At 43.2% G+C, this 21,680-nt stretch overlaps 1 protein-coding gene across 1 annotated transcript in view; it reads left to right on the top strand.

Moving 5' to 3' along the window:
• Positions 1–20,355, top strand: part of LOC138672909 (protein ABHD15-like) — a 64,438-nt gene extending 44,083 nt beyond the window's left edge. Inside the window, exon 3 of the mRNA XM_069761354.1 lies at positions 19,604–20,355. Within this exon, the coding sequence (XP_069617455.1) occupies positions 19,604–20,144 (541 nt within the window). The 3' untranslated portion in view covers positions 20,145–20,355. The remainder of the gene's footprint in view (positions 1–19,603) is intronic.
• The last annotated feature ends 1,325 nt before the right edge of the window (positions 20,356–21,680 follow it).

Here is a 21,680-nt window from a genome sequence, read left to right as displayed (position 1 = left end):
GAAGCTCTGCACGCTAGAACAGCAGTGGGTTGCAAGGATGTCCAAATATCAGTATAGGATCTCCTCTCGGTTGAAGGCCCAAAACACTCATGCAGATACTGTCTCAAGTCACCCAGGCCGGACCGAAGAAGGTTGCAGATTAGCCCTGAAAGGTGATGGCCATATCTTATATCAGCCAAACCTGGTGACAGGTTGGCTTTAATTTCATCACCTATGCAATACTAAGGAAATTCTGAAATCCTGACCTGTTGGTGGATCTTGAGGGCTGGAGTTGAGAAACACTGCCCTAAGGGGTTTTTTTAGTACCAGAACCTCTCTCACACCATCCCCACTCAGTAGCCAAATTCATGGTTTTAGGCAGTCATGTAAATTAGACATAGACCAGAGATTTTCATAATGTGACTGGATATTTTTCTCTAGTCAGAACATGCAAACTAGTGTAAATCCGCACTGTTTGTTTGTAAAACATATTCAATGGTATGCACAATGCAAGCAAGGGCTCTAAAGATGAAAGCGACTGTAGGTGGCATTACAGCAGTTGTGGGGTTATATTTGTATTTTAATGATAAAGGCATATTAACATTACATGAAATCTACACATTATTTTTTCCCTTTACTAGATATTATTCTATATTAATCCCTAATCCCCACAGTTTTAAGCGTGCCCTAAAAACTCATTTGTTCAGACTGGCCTACCGCCTCAATGCATTAACCTAACGATCCCTGTGTGGCCTATTTAATTAAAAAAAAAAAAAAAAACAGGTTCCTCGCATTATGTTCTCATTCACTTTATGCAGTTAATAGCCCTCTGTGTCTGTACTGCTACATACTTAGGCAGTTAACTGGTTCATGCAGCTTTACATGAACACCCGAGCCTTACACTATGGCTGGTCCGAATAACTATAGCAATTGTTACCATCCACCTCTCATGTCTCCCCTTTTCCTCATAGTTTGTAAGCTTGCGAGCAGGGCCCTCATTCCTCTTGGTATCTATTTTGAACTGTGATTTCTGTTATGCTGTAATGTCTATTGTCTGTACAAGTCCCCTCTTTAATTTGTAAAGCGCTGCGGAATATGTTGGCGCTATATAAATAAAAATTATTATTATTATTATTATTATATGTAAAAACGTATGCTGGTTTGTAATGTGCTGCTAAGGATTGTGGTTTATGAAGCTGTGCATCCATACAATATACAGTGGGGAAAAAAGTATTTAGTCAGTAACCAATTGTGCAAGATCTCCCAATTAAAAAGATGAGAGAGGCCTGTAATTGACATCATAGGTAGACCACAACTATGAGAGTCAAAACGAGAAAACAAATCCAGAAAATCACCTTGTCTGATTTGGCAAGATTTATTTTGCAAATTATAAATAAGTATTTGGTCATTAACAAAAGTTCATCTCAATATTTTGTTATATATCTTTTGTTGGCAATGACAGAGGTCAAACGTTTTCTGTAAGTCTTCACAAGGTTGGCACACACTGTTGGTGGTATGTTGGCCCATTCCTCCATGCAGATCTCCTCTAAAGCAGTAATGTTTTGGGCCTGTCGCTGGGCAACACAGACTTTCAACTCCAAAGGTTTTCTATGGGGTTCAGATGGACACTGGCTAGGCCTCTCCAGGACATTTATATGCCTCTTATGAAGCCACTCCTTTGTTGCCCTGGCGGTGAGCTTGGGAACATTATCATGCTCAAAGATCTGTCCACATTTCATCTTCAATGCCCTTGCTGATGAAAGGAGGTTTGCACTCAAAATCTCACGATACATGGCCTCATTCACTCTTTCATGTATACAGATCAGTTGTCCTGGTCCCTTTTGCAGAGAAACAGCCCCATAGCATGATGTTGCCACCCCCATGCTTCACAGTAGGTATGGTGTTCTTGGGATGCAACTCGGCATTCTGTCTCCTCCAAACACGACAAGTTTTGTTTCTACCAAACAGTTCTACTCTGGTTTCACCAGTCCATATGACGTTCTCTCAATACTCTTCTCGATAATCCAAATGCTCTCTAGCAAACTTCAAATGGGCCCAGACATGTACTGGCTTAAGCAGGGGGACATGGGGCACTGCAGGATCTGAGTCCCTGCCGGCGTAGTGTGTTACTGATGGTAACCTTTGTTACGGTGGTCCCAGCTCTATGCAAGTCATTCACTAGGTTCACTGTGTGCTTCTGGGATTTTTGCTCATCGTGCTTGTGATCATTTTGACCACATGGGGTGAGATCTTGCATGGAGCCCAGATCGAAGGAGATTATCTGTGGTCTTGTATGTCTTCCATTTTCATATTATTGCTCCCACAGTTGATTTCATCACACCAAACTGCTTGCCTATTGCAGATTAAGTCTTACCAGCCTGGTGCAGGGCTACAATTTTGTTTCTGGTGTACTTCGAAAGCTCTCTGGTCTTCACCATAGAGGAGTTTGGAGTGTGACTGTTTGAAGTTGTGGACAGGTGTCTTATATACTGATAACAAGTTCAAACAGGTGCCATTACTACAGGTAGTGAGTGGAGGACAGAGGATCCTCTTAAAGAAGAAGTTACAGGTCTGTGAGAGCCAGAAATCTTGCATGTTTTTAGGTGACCAAATACTTTTCTTAAATATTTTCCACCATATTTTGCAAAATAACTCTTGCCAAATTAGACAAGGTGATTTTCTAGATTTGTTTTCTCAATTTTGACTCTCATAGTTGTGGTCTACCTATGATATCAATTACAGGCCTCTCTCATCTTTTTAAATGGGAGAACGTGCACAATTGGTGGCTGACTAAATACTTTTTTCCCCTCTGTATGTCCATTGTCTGCATACGCACTAACATTTCAATCCCAAAGAGCAGCAAATTGTAAGCCTCATCCACATTCCAATAGGAACATTGCCAAACCTGCAGAAACGCCCATAATCCCACACATATCTAGACAAAAAATATTTTAGAAAAAATATTATAATTGATTAAAATAATTTGGGCTTATTGTAAAAAAAAATTCTTGCATTTTCTCTCTGGTACAACCGATAAACATGTTTTTTTTTCTTCTGTTTCTGCAACTCTTGTCTCCTGGAGGAGAGGAGGAAGTTGTAAAATAATGCACTTGTAATGTAAATGTTCATACAATTTTCACGCCACATGGGGAAACCTGTCAGAGCGCTGGTTATTGCAATTCCCTACCACATTGCAGGACTCCTGCCTTTACTGACAGCTGGGTTCCAGGAGTAAAATAGAATATTCTGTTGCTTTTGCCTTGTCTTGAGAGACTTAGAGCGTAGCTGCACCTGAAATAAAAAGTCTATATTTCTATACATTACAGAATTCCATAGATAATCTATTTTTTTTTTGTACATATAAGTGAAAGAATGTAATTTAGATTTGGAGGAAGACGGTTACAAAATTCTGGATCACATACAAATCTCTACCTTTAGATTTTTAATTGCTGTAATATACAAAATTAGTGTTAATTTAACTCAACACTTCAGTGTAAAAGATACGTATCCTAAGAAACTTTCAGGGAAGGTATGCTGTGGTCTGGGTATAATGCACAGTGTATGCACTCATCTGGCTTCCAGGTCAAATAACTAACAGTAATCCAAGAGGGTATGTTCTCCAACGCCAGTAGAAAGGCAGTTAAAACTTAGCCTTTAAATATATTGGATAAAAAATGGCAGAATATGCACATCAAAAAAAGTCCATAATGCTTTGTGACAAAGTCACTGGCAAAGTACTGGAGGGGAGATATGTTTCAGTGAGGTTATCAGCTTCAGTGATTTCAAACCTAGAAGTTTGCTCCAGTACACTATGTTGAGAGGGGTTAATCGGCCATTTTAAGGGCTGGGTTTTTGTGAACAACCATAGAATAGGTGGGAGGTTGTCCACCTTATATCCACCCCTGGGTGTGGTCTGGGGTTTAAATAGTTGGCCTCCTGAGTCGTTCAGTATTCATTGTGTCTGGAGTGGCTAACTCCAGAGAAGTTTGTGCTAACCTGAACCATGTGTTTTGCTAACCCTGATCGGGCAGATCCCCGGTACCATGAGGACTATGCGGTGTTGCCACTTTGTTTTATTTTACTTCACCATGGTGTATGCCGCATGAATAATAAAACCAGTGAAGGTCTTAAAGCCACAGTGTTCCTGTGTCTACCTCCGTGTACGGCTGAGAGAGCCAATCTACCACATCTTACATGTTTAAGAAAAAAATCCGTAATCGTACCTTTTTTTTGTTATGTGCACATTCTACCTTTTTTTATCCTATATGATTAAAGGCTTCGTTTTAACTACCTTTCTATTGGTGCTGGAGACGAATCTCTTTTGGACTTTTTGGACTATTACTGTAATATGTAGATTTTACATCTATTCTATGGGCACAACAGAACAAAGCCTGTTAGGGTAGGTGCACATTGTCAGTAATTGGCAGAGCTTTATATGCAGTGTTGGGATGCAGTGTATGAATGCATATGACTCTTCATGTGTTCATTGAACCGTGCGGAATCATCACCTCCAATACTTTTGTGCGGGTGAAATTTATCTTGTGGAGACTCGCATCTCCGCAAGATAAACAAACCTGCTGCGGTCTGCAAAGACGTGCCGCATGTCCGTCTCCGCTGTTGATCTGCAGGCGTCGGTGCACGCATAGTGGGCATGGAATTTCTTGAAATCCCATACACTATGCTGTAACATCTGGATGCTGCGGGTTGGACGCTGCGGAAGTACGCAGTGTGCAACCGCAGCATTTACTGACCGTGTGCACATACCCCAATAGGTTGTCTCTAGCATTGCCGATCTGTTGATGCAAATTGGAGTGTGACTTCAATCTGTAGATAAGTGTGCCACCAGTTTGGAAATGCCTTGAAGTCTAGGGTGACATCTAGACTTTTTTTTGTTTAAGACTTTTATAGTAGACTAATCTAATCCTTAACAAATGTTTTACACTTTGCTCTATAGAGGAGAAAATTAGCAACTACTTTTTTACATTGCTCAAATATTCCTGTATGTAGCAATTAAACATTTTAAGGCTGAGGCAACGTGGCAACATTGGCCACAATACAGGCCGCATGGTAAAAAATCAAATTCTAAATGAAATGCAGGTGAATGGTGTTGCATTGTGACCCTCTAGGGTACCATAATGCGATGAGCAAGTCTCATAATTTCCAACTGATTTCATATTTTTGGGACTTGCTGGTTGTTGTACCTTAGGAGTAGCAATGTGACCCCATTCTCCTACATTATACTGCAACATAGCAGCTGCACGGTGCAACCTTTGGCTGTGTCATCTGTGTTGCAGATATAGTCGTCATGTAGCCCAAGTCTCAAGTTACTTTTAAGAGTTCTTCAGAAACAGAAAAAATGAAAAACAAAATCAAATGTGATTCTGTATCCAAATTTCTAAGCACCTTTTTAACTATCAAATCACACTTTTTTTTTCAACCTCTCATTGAATAGTAATAGGGCTTTTGCCTGTGAGCATGTGTAGTAAGATGTTTCGTCCTCTTCCTTCTGTGGAAACTGGGTAAGAATACAAGGAGAGCACAACGGAAAGGACACCATTGTAGGCATTTACTACTGGCCGCCTGTGCAAGCTGAAGATATGGATGAACTCTTTATGCATCAAATGGCCAAGTTCTCCAAAAAATATGACATGGTGGTCATGGGAGATTTCAACTATCCAGACATTTGTTGGGAATCTCTCTCAGGTAAAACTAACAGGTCAAGCACATTCTTATCCTCTCTTGCTGACAATTTTATCTTCCAAAAGGTAGGGGAGAAAACAAGGGGATCTGCTACCTTTGATCTAATCTCTATAAACGGAGGAAATGGTTGAGGAAGTAAGAGTGGCTAGGAGGTAGCGACCATGCTATTTTAGAATTTGGATAACTAGAGGAGGAAGACCTGTGAAGACTCAGACTTCAAGGTTAGATTTCAGAAAGGCAGATTTTAAGGGACTCAGAAAGAGAATTGGAGGGATCCAATGTCCAGGAAGGTTGGGTAATCTTGAAAAATTAGATACTCAAAGCACAATCATTAACAATTCCAAAAAGATGGAAGAATACAAAGCATTTAAGGAAACCAGGATGGATGAACACAGAACTTAAAACACATGCTAAAAAGGAAGAAAGAAATGATTAACAAATGGAAAGAGGGAGGCATGTCTAAAGAAGAATACAATGTTGTCTGCAGAACCTGCAGGGCACGAGTCAGATACTAAAGCTGAATAAAGGCTTGAAAGAGATGTCAAAAGCAGTAAAAAAGGATTTTGGGGATATGTCAAAAGTAAAAGAAAAGTCAAAGATGCTATAGGATTTTTACAGGATGAAAATGACGAAATGGTAAGACAGGATGTTGAGAAGGCCGAACTTTTACATTCCTATTTTGCATCTGTTTTCTCTCAGAAATGGAATTGTAACATCAACTGATCTTCACTGTCCTATTAAAGGAGTAGAAGAATCCAGGATAACTATAAACAGAAAGATAGTGAGGAAACACTTAGCTAACATAATTTAATTCAAGTCTCCAAGTCCAGATGAACTACACCCCAGAGTACTGAAGGAGATAGCAGAAGAAATTTTTGAACCACTCTCCATAATCTTTGAAAATTATTGGAGCACAGGAGAAGTCTCAGAAGACTGGAGATTAGCAAATGTTGTTCCTATCTTCAAAAAGGGGAAGAAGGTGGACCCAGGGAACTATATACCAGTGTGTCTGACTTCCACACCAGGAAATATCTTTGAACAAGCTATTAAACAACATGTATGTAAGTACCTGGATAAGAATGAAGTGATTAACCAAGTCAGCATGGATTTGTAACTAATAAGTCATGTCAGACTAACTTAATTTCCTTCTATGACAGAATCACTGACTGGGTGGATCAGGGAAATGCTGTAGATATAGTATATCTGGACTTCAGCAAAGCATTTGACAAAGTATCTCACACCATCCTTATTGAAAAAATATCTAAGTATGGAATAGACAAGACAACTGTTAGGTGGATTCATAACTGGCTTAGTGATCTGACTCAAGAGTGGTCGTAAATGGCTGCACATCCAGTTGGAAGAATATCTCAAGTGTGGTACCACAGGGTTCTGCCCCGGGCCCTGTATTGTTCAACATCTTTATAAATTATTTAGATGAAGAAATTAAGGGTACACTAATTACATTTGCTGATGACACACAGCTAGGAGGGATAGCTAATACTAGAGAAGAGAGGATTCAAAAAGATATAAACTGGAGCAGTGGGCAGCAACTAACGGAATGGTTTTTAACAAGAAAAAATGCAAACTACTACATCTGGGCAATAAAAATGAAAAAAGCATATACAGAATGAGAGGAATAGGGCTAAGCATAAGCAACAGCACGTGTGAAAAAGACTTGGGTACACTAAGAGATCATAAACTGAACATGAGTCAACAGTGTGATGCAGCAGCAAAAAAGGCAAATGCAATTCTGGGATGTATTAACAGAAGCATACAGTCTAGATCACGCAAAGTTATTATTACCCTCTATTCCTCTTTGGTCAGACCTCACCTGGAATACTGTGTCCAGTTTTGGGCACCACTGTTGTGAATTCTGTGGCTGAATTCACTCCTGTGGTCACAAGTGGTACTGCAGCTTCTGAGCTTCCTCCCTCAGGTGTTCTGGTGAGCTCGTTGGCTGCTTTGTTATTTAACTCCACCTGATTCTGTCTTCCTTGCTCCTTGTCAATGTTCCAGTGTTGGATCTGAGCTTCTGGATCTTCCTGTGGCCTGCTGCTCTGCTTAGATAAGTGCTTTTTGCTTTTGTTGCTACTTTTTCTGTCCAGCTTGTCATTTCTTTTTGCTGGAAGCTCTGAGACGCCAAGGGTGTACCGCCGTGCCGTTAGTTCGGCACGGTGGGTCTTTTTGCCCCCTTTGCGTGGTTTTTTGCTTTAGGGTTTTTTGTAGACTGCAAAGTTCTCTTTGCTATCCTCGCTCTATCTAGAATATCGGGCCTCACTTTGCTGAATCTATTTCATCCCTACGTTTGTCTTTTCATCTTGCTAACAGTCATTATATGTGGGGGGCTGCCTTTTCCTTTGGGGTATTTCTCTAAGGCAAGTCAGGCTTGTTTTTCTATCTTCAGGCTAGTCAGCTCCTCAGGCTGTGCCGAGTTGCATAGGTAGTGTCAGGCGCAATCCACAGCTGCCTTTAGTTGTGTTTAGGTTAGGTTCAGGTATTGCGGTCTACAGAGATTCCACGTCTCAGAGCTCGTTCTATTGTTTTTGGGTTATTGTCAGATCACTGTATGTGCTCTGATTGCTGGCACACTGTGTCACTGGATTGCTTACATAACAGTACAAGGAGCCTACCTAATGATTCTCAATAGAGGGAAAAAAGAAGTTCTGACATCATTTTTTTTTCTCAGCTCTGTGTTCAGTCTTTTTTTTCCCCTAGACATTTGGGTGTTTCAGGACACAGGTGTGGACATGGATATTCAGGGTCTGTGCTCTTCAATGGATAATCTCGTTACACATGTACAAAGGATTCAAGATACTATTGATCAGAAATCTATGTTAGAACCAAGAATTCCTATTCCTGATTTGTTTTTTGGTGATAGAACTAAGTTTCTTAATTTCAAAAATAATTGTAAGCTATTTCTGGCCTTGAAACCTCATTCTTCTGGTAATCATATTCAACAGGTTTTGATTATTATTTCTTTTTTGCGCGGCGACCCTCAGGACTGGGCATTTTCTCTTGCGCCAGGAGACCCTGCATTGAGTAATGTCAATGCGTTTTTCCTGGCGCTCGGATTACTTTACGATGAGCCTAATTCAGTGGATCAGGCTGAGAAAAATTTGCTGGCTTTGTGCCAGGGTCAGGATGATATAGAAGTATATTGTCAGAAATTTAGGAAGTGGTCAGTACTCACTCTGTGGAATGAATCTGCGCTGGCAGCTTTGTTCAGAAAGGGTCTCTCTGAGGCTCTTAAGGATGTCATGGTGGGTTTTCCTATGCCTGCTGGTTTGAATGAGTCTATGTCTTTGGCCATTCAGATCGGTCGACGCTTGCGCGAGCCTAAATCTGTGCACCATTTGGCGGTATTGTCTAAGATTAAATCTGAGCCTATGCAGTGCGATAGGACTATGACCAGAGTTGAACGGCAAGAACACAGACGTCTGAATGGTCTGTGTTTCTACTGTGGTGATTCCACTCATGCTATTTCTGATTGTCCTAAGCGCACTAAGCGGTTCGATAGGTCTGCCGTCATTGGTACTGTACAATCCAAATTCCTTCTGTCCATTACCTTGATATGCTCTTTGTCATCGTATTCTGTCATGGCGTTTGTGGATTCAGGCGCTGCCCTGAATCTGATGGATTTGGATTATGCTAAACGTTGTGGGTTTTTCTTGGAGCCTTTGCTGTGTCCTATTCCGTTGAGAGGAATTGATGCTACACCTTTGGCCAAGAATAAACCTCAGTACTGGACCCAGCTGACCATGTGCATGGCTCCTGCACATCAGGAAGTTATTCGCTTTCTGGTGCTACATAATCTGCATGATGTGGTCGTGTTGGGGTTGCCATGGCTGCAAACCCATAATCCAGTATTGGATTGGAACTCTATGTCGGTATCCAGCTGGGGTTGTCAGGGGGTACATGGTGATGTTCCATTTTTGTCTATTTCGTCATCCACTCCTTCTGAGGTCCCAGAGTTCTTGTCTGATTATCAGGATGTATTTGAAGAGCCCAAGTCCGATGCCCTACCTCCGCATAGGGATTGTGATTGTGCTATCAATTTGATTCCTGGTAGTAAATTCCCTAAAGGTCGATTATTTAATTTATCCGTGCCTGAACACGCCGCTATGCGCAGTTATGTGAAGGAATCCCTGGAGAAGGGACATATTCGCCCATCGTCATCACCACTGGGAGCAGGGTTCTTTTTTGTAGCCAAGAAGGATGGTTCGCTGAGACCGTGTATTAATTACCGCCTTCTTAATAAGATCACTGTGAAATTTCAGTATCCCTTGCCATTGTTATCTGACTTGTTTGCTCGGATTAAGGGGGCTAGTTGGTTCACTAAGATAGATCTTCGTGGTGCGTATAATCTGGTGAGAATCAGGCAAGGAGATGAATGGAAAACTGCATTTAATACGCCCGAGGGTCATTTTGAGTATCTAGTGATGCCGTTCGGACTTGCCAATGCTCCATCTGTGTTTCAGTCTTTTATGCATGACATCTTCCGTGAGTATCTGGATAAATTCCTGATTGTTTACTTGGATGACATTTTGATCTTCTCAAATGATTGGGACTCTCATGTGAAGCAGGTCAGAATGGTTTTCCAGGTCCTGCGTGCTAATTCTTTGTTTGTGAAGGGATCAAAGTGTCTCTTCGGTGTGCAGAAAGTTTCATTTTTGGGGTTCATCTTTTCCCCTTCTACTATCGAGATGGATCCTGTTAAGGTCCAAGCCATCCATGATTGGACTCAGCCGACATCTCTGAAAAGTCTGCAAAAGTTCCTGGGCTTTGCTAATTTTTATCGTCGCTTCATCTGTAATTTTTCTAGCATTGCCAAACCATTGACTGATTTGACCAAGAGGGGTGCTGATTTGGTTTATTGGTCTTCTGCTGCTGTGGAAGCTTTTCAGGAGTTGAAGCATCGTTTTTGTTCTGCCCCTGTGTTGTGTCAACCAGATGTTTCTCTTCCGTTCCAGGTCGAGGTTGATGCTTCTGAGATTGGAGCAGGGGCGGTTTTGTCACAGAGAGGTTCTGGTTGCTCAGTGTTGAAACCATGTGCTTTCTTTTCCAGGAAGTTTTCGGCTGCTGAGCGTAATTATGATGTGGGCAACCGAGAGTTGCTGGCCATGAAGTGGGCATTCGAGGAATGGCGTCATTGGCTTGAAGGAGCTAAGCATCGCGTGGTGGTATTGACTGATCATAAGAACCTTACTTATCTCGAGTCTGCCAAGCGCTTGAATCCTAGACAGGCCCGTTGGTCGTTATTTTTTGCCCGCTTCGATTTTGTGATTTCGTACCTTCCGGGCTCTAAAAATGTGAAGGCGGATGCTCTGTCTAGGAGTTTTGTGCCCGACTCTCCGGGTTCATCTGAGCCGGCGAGTATCCTCAAGGAAGGAGTCATTGTGTCTGCCATCTCCCCTGATTTGCGGCGAGTGTTGCAAAAATTTCAGGCGAATAAACCTGATCGTTGTCCGACGGAGAGACTGTTCGTCCCTGATAGGTGGACTAGTAAAGTTATCTCTGAACTTCATTGTTCGGTGTTGGCTGGTCATCCTGGAATCTTTGGTACCAGAGAGTTAGTGGCTAGATCCTTCTGGTGGCCATCTCTGTCACGGGATGTACGTACTTTTGTGCAGTCCTGTGGGATTTGTGCTAGGGCTAAGCCCTGCTGTTCACGTGCCAGTGGGTTGCTTTTGCCCTTGCCGGTCCCAAAGAGGCCTTGGACACATATTTCGATGGATTTCATTTCTGACCTTCCCGTTTCTCAAAAGATGGCAGTCATTTGGGTGGTCTGTGATCGCTTTTTTAAAATAGTCCATCTGGTGCCCTTGGTTAAATTGCCTTCCTCCTCTGATTTGGTGCCTTTGTTCTTCCAGCATGTGGTTCGTTTGCATGGCATTCCTGAGAATATTGTTTCTGACAGAGGTTCCCAGTTTGTTTCAAGGTTTTGGCGAGCCTTTTGTGGTAGGATGGGCATTGACCTATCTTTTTCCTCGGCTTTCCATCCTCAGACTAATGGCCAGACCGAACGAACCAATCAGACCTTGGAAACATATCTGAGATGTTTTGTTTCTGCAGACCAGGATGATTGGGTGTCCTTTTTGCCGTTGGCTGAGTTCGCCCTTAATAATCGGGCCAGCTCGGCTACCTTGGTCTCTCCATTTTTTTGCAATTCTGGGTTCCATCCTCGTTTCTCTTCAGGACAGGTTGAGTCTTCGGACTGTCCTGGTGTGGATTCTGTGGTGGACAGGTTGCAGCAGATCTGGACTCAGGTAGTGGACAATTTGACCTTGTCCCAGGAGAAGGCTCAACTTTTCGCTAATCGCAGACGCCGTGTGGGTCCCCGACTTCGTGTTGGGGATCTGGTTTGGTTATCTTCTCGTCATATTCCTATGAAGGTTTCCTCTCCTAAATTTAAACCTCGTTTTATTGGTCCGTATAGGATTTCTGAGATTCTCAATCCTGTCTTTTCGTCTGACCCTCCCAGACTCCTTTTCCATACATAATGTATTCCATAGGTCGTTGTTGCGGAGATACGTGGACCTATGGTTCCATCTGTTGAGCCTCCTGCCCAGGTTTTGGTGGAGGGGGAATTGGAGTATATTGTGGAGAAAATTTTGGATTCTCGTGTTTCTAGACGGAAACTCCAGTATTTGGTTAAATGGAAGGGTTATGCTCAGGAAGATAATTCCTGGGTTTTTGCCTCTGATGTCCATGCTCCAGATCTTGTTCGTGCCTTTCATGTGGCTCATCCTGGTCAGCCTGGGGGCTCTGGTGAGGGTTCGGTGACCCCTCCTCAAGGGGGGGGTACTGTTGTGAATTCTGTGGCTGAATTCACTCCTGTGGTCACAAGTGGTACTGCAGCTTCTGAGCTTCCTCCCTCAGGTGTTCTGGTGAGCTCGTTGGCTGCTTTGTTATTTAACTCCACCTGATTCTGTCTTCCTTGCTCCTTGTCAATGTTCCAGTGTTGGATCTGAGCTTCTGGATCTTCCTGTGGCCTGCTGCTCTGCTTAGATAAGTGCTTTTTGCTTTTGTTGCTACTTTTTCTGTCCAGCTTGTCATTTCTTTTTGCTGGAAGGTCTGAGACGCAAAGGGTGTACCGCCGTGCCGTTAGTTCGGCACGGTGGGTCTTTTTGCCCCCTTTGCGTGGTTTTTTGCTTTTGGGTTTTTTGTAGACTGCAAAGTTCTCTTTGCTATCCTCGCTCTATCTAGAATATCGGGCCTCACTTTGCTGAATCTATTTCATCCCTACGTTTGTCTTTTCATCTTGCTAACAGTCATTATATGTGGGGGGCTGCCTTTTCCTTTGGGGTATTTCTCTGAGGCAAGTCAGGCTTGTTTTTCTATCTTCAGGCTAGTCAGCTCCTCAGGCTGTGCCGAGTTGCATAGGTAGTGTCAGGCGCAATCCACAGCTGCCTTTTGTTGTGTTTAGGTTAGGTTCAGGTATTGCGGTCTACAGAGATTCCACGTCTCAGAGCTCGTTCTATTGTTTTTGGGTTATTGTCAGATCACTGTATGTGCTCTGATTGCTGGCACACTGTGTCACTGGATTGCCTACATAACACACCACATTTTGAAAAAGACATCAACAAACTGGAGCAAGTTCAGAGAAGAGCGACCAAAATGGTGATTGGTCTGCAAACCATGTGCTATGAGGAACGGTTAGAGGATTTGGGAATGTTTAGCTTGCAAAAAAGAAGACTGAGAGGAGACTTAATAGCTGTCTGCAAATATCTCAAGGGCTGTCACATTGTAGAAGGATCATCTTTATTCTCATTTGCACAAGGAAAGACTAGAAGCAATGGGATGAAACTGAATGAGAGGAGACACAGATTAGATATGAGAAACTTTTTGACATTTATGGTGATCAATGAGTGGAACAGGTAGCCACGAGAGGTGGGGAGTTCTCCTTCCATGGAAGTTTTCAAACGGAAACTGGACAGACATCTGGGATGATTTAGTGAATCCTGCTTTGAGCAGGGGGTTGGACCAGATGACCCAGGAGGTCCCTTCCAACTCTATCATTCTATGATTCTAAGATGTGCTCCCAGTGGATATTCTGACCTATTACTGAAGATACCAGTGAAACTGAGGTAAGAAAAGGCTGTTCACACTTCTGTCCGGTCTTCCTGAAAGCGAAGGGGCTCCTGTGACTTGAATATAACCTGTGCAAAGTGGCTGAAAGCTGTAGTCATGGCCTATCTGCTGTCCCATTACGCTCTGGCACTTTACAGGAAAACCGCAGCCCAGTCCCAGTATGTTGTCAGGTGTGGGGTGCATCATACTCAATTGTAGGCCACAGGCCTCCGCTATCTCCATGCTTCCGTCTTCAGAACCCGCCGGATACAACTCGGGGGACACAAAGTTAATTTCAACAAACAACTTTACTGGAAAGTTCAAGTTCATCAGATTGTAGCATGTAGGATACAGCACACATCTGCATCCCTACATCCGTTCCTCTTTGACTATCCCTAAGCCCCATCAGCCCCAGGGATTTCCTGTTCAGTCTCTCGCTGCATCCGGGATCCACTACCTTCCCTTAACACAGTTCAGAGTCCATCTTCTCCTGTGCGCTAGAAGGCACGATGTGTCCATTAGCCCCTATGTTGGGCCTTGAGCTCCTGGCGTTGCCAGAATGTCTGCACCAGATTCTGTTAAGGCCTCCCACTGTCTTGAACGATACGTACATGCTGGCCCTAGCAGCCCACTTGAACGTGTCCTTGTTACTGTATTTCCTTATTTAAGTCATAACCAGGAAGTGCCTGCTTTTCACTAGCACTATCCCCTCTCACTGTGGACTATCACCAAAACTTTAATTTTCTTATCTTGCACCTTCAGCTAACTCTTAGCAGCTGGTTAAAGAATTTAATGATAAAACTTAGCTTTTAATCCTAATAGTTAAAATCTCAGTAGTGACCACAAGTGCATAAGGTGCCAGTGCTTCAAAACAAAAAGAAAACCCAACCCCCAAAAAACCCAACACAGATAAAACACCAATAGTACAATATTTGTAAACCACACATACAGTATGCCTCAACCTGAAGGTAGTCAATACTATCAACCCCAGGGGAGCAGGTGTACGAGTATGGCAGTTTGCAGAGACCACTCCGTTTTAGGGCTTGGTCCCCTTTACTGCCGCCTGTAACCTTAGTGGGGTATTATTAAATGTCTTTTCATGGACATGGCAATATTCCTCATAGTATAAATCCCGTACGTACTTGTCAACCTGCAGCAAAAATCCGCCTGGTTGGACCAACCAGATTCCGTCCAATACATTCAATTGGTACAATTGTAACCCGTGGATATATCTGTTATCCTCTTAACCGCATATGGTGTTACAACACATCAGCAAGCTCAACAAAAATAGAGAGGGCAATTCCCCGTCTCATTATATCCAACCCACAAGTTACACCAAAATACATATATGCCTCCCAGACAAAGCTGCACACACCGGCATATGTTCAGTAAGTGTTATACATGGGTATATTCATTTAAAGAATCATAGTTTATACTCATCCATAGGACCGGGTCTATAAGCGGTGCCTTCTCAGAGAGTTTGGGATCTGGTACCGAATCATGGCATTCTGTCCACTGATCCCTTCTAATGCTTATGTCTCCCGACGCGTTTCATCTTTAGATTCATCAGGGGAGTATTGACATATGTCCTGCAGCATGTCCGAGCATTGCTACACCGCTGCACCCAGGATCCACTACATTCCCTTAACACAGTTCAGAGTCCATCTTCTCCTGTGCGCTGGAAGGCACAATGTGTCCATTAGCCCCTATGTCGGGCCTTGAGCTCCTGGCGGCATTGCCAGAATGTCCGTGGAGTGCCCCCCAGACACAGGGCCACAAGTCACTCGATACCAGTCCCTTCTCCTTCGGTTCTGCGGTTGTCACGGTGGCGGGACCCGGTCATGACCCTGCTAAGGGGTGTCCAATGAAGGCGGTAGTGTTGTACAGTCTGTCAGGGGTTCGTGACGCCACCTGTGGTGTTCGCTCAGGGTGACCGACGCTGCTGTGGGGTCCGCTGGGGTGATGGAATGGCAGCTGGATGGTGTACCTTCCCACAGGTGAAGTATATCCCCAGGGCTTCCCAGTAAGGTGGATGGTGATGGTGTGAGGTGCAGGCAATAATGAGGACACAAGGTTGCAGTCTCTTTACCTTTTTACTGAAGGCTTCAATATACTCAGTCCAGAGCACGTTCAACCGGGCTATCAGAGACCGGCCGGTCCGATGGGCACATCCAGAGTTTCCCTCACAGATGTAAATCGTTGCCTACCAATAGCGCCTGTGTGTTGTAGTCCTACCCTGCTGAGTATTCAGAATAGTCCTCACAACTGCTGTTCTCCTTCGTTCTCTACAGCTTTCTCTCTCTCTCTCGTTCTTTGGTTCCAGATGTTACTAGTTTGTAACGTCCCCCAGATATGTTATGGCTAGGACGCCACCCGTTTGACGGGAAGGCTTGGAGGTCTTCCGGGACTCTAGAGACGCCCCTCTCCTAATGTTGCCCCCTATGTCTTCGTAGGTGTAGAAGGTAGACAGCCAACCTATAATTAACTGTCCAGCGGAATTTGAAGTAAGGCCTGAAGTCAGTTACTCCTACGGTGATCCGGCCACCGACTACGCGCCTCAGTAAGATGTTGCCTTCCTCTCTCGGCACGACTCTTACTGGCTCTCCTTTGTGCTGATCTCGTTTACACTGTTCCACAATATCCTTCCCTTCGTGTCTCTCTCCTGGATACCGCCGCAGGGTGTGCAGGCGTGGTTCCGTTACGTTCTGTTCTGTTCGCTGGGCACCTGCCAGGTTCCCACGCCTGACAGGGAACCCCCTGTGTCTTCTCCCTGCAACACCCCCTGCCACGGGATGTTGCCCGGTTCCAACCCAGTCAGCTTCTGACTAACTTCCTCCCCAGCCCCTAGTTTTACCAGTGTGAGGAGTGGCCCAATAAATAAAGCCTTTTTCTCCCCCTAGTGGCCGGAGTGTGAAGTGTAATGTGTTCTGGTGATACCTGGTCAGGAGAACTCTTTAGTGCCATCAGACGTACCGCTACTCTCCTTAGTGGCAGAGTGCCATACTACAACGACCAGGTCTCTGGGGCGCTGCATCCGCACCAGATTCTGTTAAGGCCTCCCACTGTCTTGAACGATACGTACATGCTGGCCCACTTGAATGTGTCCTTGTTACTGTATTTCCTTATCTAAGTCATAACCAGGAAGTGCCTGCTTTTCACTAGCACTATCCCCTCTCACTGTGGACTATCACCAAAACTTTAATTATCTTATCTTGCACCTTCAGCTAACTACAGCACCTATCCTATAACAGTCTGTACTAAACATATTGTCCTTATACTTTATACACTATGCATATTATACTTTACATTGCTATATAAACAGTACTTATACTACCTCATATTACACACTAGATGCACAGAAACGCATGACACGACACTATCACATTATACAATATTGACGCGATTGGCGCCTTCAGAGGTAAGGAATACAGCAGCACAGTCCACCACTCTTAAACTTGTACCATGTACAGTGACTCTAACTCACTAGGTCATAGCAGACACTCAACATTTGGATTGATGGTGGGCAGCAGGGTCTTATCTCAGCCTACTTGGTATCCTGCCAGAGCATCCACTGGGAACATGTCTTCCTACACATGAAAGAAGGGACTGAACTTATACTTCACATGTTCACAGGTATCTGCCCTGTTAACATTCTAGGACCGGTTTCTGTCACTATATCAAGTGATGCAAGATAGTAAACCCAGCACTCAACTATCTTGCATCTATATGGTTTGGGATCCTAACCCTAGCACCTTCCTTTATTTCGTAGTTGTGCTCACGCTGTCTTTTCTATACTATAACAAGTTATAGCATAACTACCGTATATACTCGAGTATAGGCCGAGAATTTCAGCCCATTTTTTTAGGCTGAAATTGCCCCTCTCGGCTTATACTCAAGTCATTCCCAGGGTTCTGCAGGGAAGGGGGGAGCGGCAGCTGTCTAATAATACTCCCCTGCTCCTGGCGTGGTCCCTGCAGGTCCCTAGTTCTCCGGGCGCCCGCAGCTTCTTCCTGTATTGAGCGGTCACATGGTACTGCTCATTACAGTAATGAATATGGACCCAACTCCGCTCCCATATGGGTGGAGCCACATATTCATTACTGTAATGAGCGGTACCATGTGACCGCTCAATACAGGAAGAAGCTGTGGGCCCGGAGAACCAGGGACCTGCAGGGACCACGCCAGAAGCAGGTGAGTATAATGGGGGGCATATTCACCTGTCCCACGTTCCACCATCGGCGCTGCTCCGTCTTCCGCGTCCTCTGCAGTGACGCTCAGGTCAGAGGGCGCGATGACGCGATTAGTGTGCGCCGCCCTCTGCCTGAACAGTCAGTGCAGAGGATGTGGAAGACACAGCGGCGCCGACGGTGGAACGTGGGACAGGTGAATATAGCAAGTGCCGGGGGCCTGAGCAACGAGAGGTGAGTATGTCTTCTTTTTTTTTTTTAATCGCAGCAACAGCATATGGGGCAAATATCTCTATGGAGCATCTTATGGGGCCATGTGCAGCATTATATGGGGGCAAATATCTCTATGGAGCATCTTATGGGGCAAATATTTCTATGGAGCATCTTATGGGACCATGTGCCGCATTATATGGGGGCAAATATCTCTATGGAGCATCTTATGGGGTCAAAATCAGCATTTGTGCAGCATTATATGGGGGCAAATATCTCTATGGAGAATCTTATGGGGTCATAATCAGCATTTGTGCAGCATTATATGGGGGCAAATATCTCTATGGAGCATCTTATGGGGCAAATATTTCTATGGAGCATCTTATGGGGCCATGTGCCGCATTATATGGGGGCAAATATCTCTATGGAGCATCTTATGGGGTCATAATCCGCATTTGTGCAGCATTATATGGGGGCAAATATCTATATGGAGAATCTTATGGGGTCATAATCAGCATTTGTGCAGCATTATATAGGGCAAATATCTCTATGGAGCATCTTATGGGGCCATAATCCGCATTTGTGCAGCATTATATGGGGGCAAATATCTCTATGGAGCATCTTATGGGGCCATAATCAGCATTTGTGCAGCATTATATGGGGCAAATGTCTGTATGGAGCATCTTATGGGGCCATAATCAGCATTTGTGCAGCATTGTATGGGGCATATTTTGTATGGAGCATTATATGGGGCCCATCATAAACTGTATGGAGCATTATATGGGGTGTATTTTGTATGGAGCATCTTATGGGGCCCATCATGAACTGTATGGAGCATTATATGGGGCTCCTGATTCAATATGGATATTCAAAAACACTTAACCTACTGATGTCTCAATTAATTTTACTTTTATTAGTATTTATTTTTATTTTTGACATTTACCAGTAGCTGCTGCATTTTCCACCCTAGGCTTATACTCGAGTCATTAAGTTTTCCCAGTTTTTTGTGGCAAAATTAGGGGTCTCTGCTTATACTCGTGTCGGCTTATACTCGAGTATATAGGTTTTTTTTTTTTTTTTTAAGTCTTAGTGTTTCCTTAGCACAAACTTCCAAATACAGACATTTTGGAGTTTTTTTTACTGCCTGTCTAGATTTTTGCAATATTCAACATATTTGACCAGCTGAGTCACTGTCCTGTTATAAATCTTGCATACAAAAAATGTCTGGTATTTATATAGTGTGTAGGTAAAAGTCATGTTTCACAAGTTACTGATATAGATTATCTCTATCACTTTACAGATGTTCATTATAATTTTTACATCTAGAAAGTTTGCTTATAATAATACAGGTACATCAAGTGGCAGATTCAACATTAGTTAATTTTTCAATATCATGGAGAATATGAGGAGTTCTTCCATTTCCATGATGACTCATTCTATTACTTTTTTCCTTACAGATATGCCACAGCTCTGGGACAACTTATTAATACTGAAAGACTTTTGGGGAGTCGGACTTTGAAGGAACTTGAAGAAGCTTTGTTTTGTCAGACCAAGGTTTCCAGCGGTTTGACTTGGGATGCTTATTGGGAAAGGAACGACCCTTTAAGAGATATTGATGAAGTGGCTATTCCAGTCTTGTGCGTTTCTAGCAAGGATGATTCCATCCGTGGGGATGCCAATAACACTGTACCCTTTGAGCTTTTTGAGACAAACCCACACTTCTTCTTGTTGATGACCCGTTATGGTGGTCACTGCGGGTTCATCAAAGACAATATTTCCAGTGCAATGTGGAGTCACAGCGCACTGCTAGACTTTTTCAAGTCAACTGTAGACTTTTTTGCAATGGAAGAAAGGTCGAAAAGTGTTTCTAGAAGGAAAGGAACCATCTCTAGCTCCACGATCAGATTGCTACAGGACAGAGCTTCCTGCAGAAAAGAACAAACCTGTCCACACAATATCCACGAAATATATAACTGGCAACGGTCCTACACACGATGACACAAACTACAATCAGAACTGTAAAATATGTGAATATTTTTTTATTGTGGGACTACTTGTGGCTATCAATTATGGAAATTTTATATACTTATTAGACATCTGGGTGCATAACATTTGGCCTTTATCTCATTCTGCAAATTTTAAAAGAATTATTAATGTGATCGTTTTAAAAATACTAAAGCATATTAAAGGCCTTGCCACAGTAAACATATCCCGGTTCCAGGATTTGTAAATATATATATATAATTTCAGCTTTCCCATTTACATATCTCAGTAGGCATGCAGTATCTATAGTCCATAGCAGACAAGTGGGCAAATTTTCTTGATGATGTGGGGCATACTGGGAAAATTGACCTCCCGATTATACAGAGTTTAGGAGGATTCAACTGGTCTGTTTCTAATCACATGATGTCGTAGACCTAATGGAAAAGAGAAGAATTAGATGAATAGAAAGGTGAAACGAGCAATTGTAAGTACACAGTGCTATATAATATGATGATTGCAATATATTAAGATGATAAAAACTTTAATGGGAGGAGTAGGACTTTTTGTATTGAGGTTTTTCATTCTGTTACGATACCACAGGTGTGTAGGCTAGCTTTAATTACATTTGTGAAAGAATGGCTCATTCTAAAGATCTCACAGATACCAATGTGGTCCTGGAAGAGGAAGAGTAGAAGCTGTTTCCGCTGGAAAGTGGAAGCTAACTCCATATTATTGCCGATGGATTTAGAGTTATTGTAAAAGCTCTTGCAGGTGTAATGTCACAATACCATTGCCCATACCATGTATATTACAGGGGCAGATATACCATATGTGTATCCTTTGCGGCTGCACAAATGCCACTAACATGTCACTAAGGCGTTCACTGCTGCTAAACAATAGCAGGTAGCTATGCTACTACTTGTAATCTAATAGCAGTATGCTACCAGGGAGCAGAGGGTGGTGGTCACGTCAGGCCCCGTGCTCAGAAGGGCCCAACCGGAGCTACTGCTACTCAACACAGCACGCCGATGTAGTTAATCTCTGCAGCAGAGTAGGTAGAAATGGTCTCCCTGCACAGCCGCTCTCCATTCTGTAGGCTGCAAGTTGCATTAGGCCTGAGGCCTACAGGATGGGAGATCCAGAGCCGAGCGATGCCACTGTCTGCTGAACTCACTCGATATAGGAGAAGTTATGATGTTTATTTTAAGATTGTGTCATTGTGTCATTATGTATGGGGCTACTAAGAGGCCCATAATAACATAGTGTGGTCTACTAAAGGGGCCATCATACAGCATGACGCTTTAATTGATACCATTTTGGGGTAGATAATGTTTTGATCGCCCGTTATTGCAGTGTTGCAGCAACCAACAAAACTGAATTTTGGCATCTCCATTTTTTTTTTTCTTGTTACATCGTTTACCGATCGAATTGATTTACTTTATATTTTGATCAAACATTTCTGAATGCAGTGATACAAAAAATGTTGTTTTTTTTTGTTTTTTTTTCATATTGTATTAACCCTGCTATGTATAGCAGAAATCATCATCTCCT

This window comes from Ranitomeya imitator, chromosome 3 (genome assembly GCF_032444005.1).
Source record: "Ranitomeya imitator isolate aRanImi1 chromosome 3, aRanImi1.pri, whole genome shotgun sequence".
Classification (NCBI taxonomy): Eukaryota; Metazoa; Chordata; class Amphibia; order Anura; family Dendrobatidae; genus Ranitomeya; species Ranitomeya imitator.
This window is presented reverse-complemented; position numbering and strand designations above follow the sequence as displayed.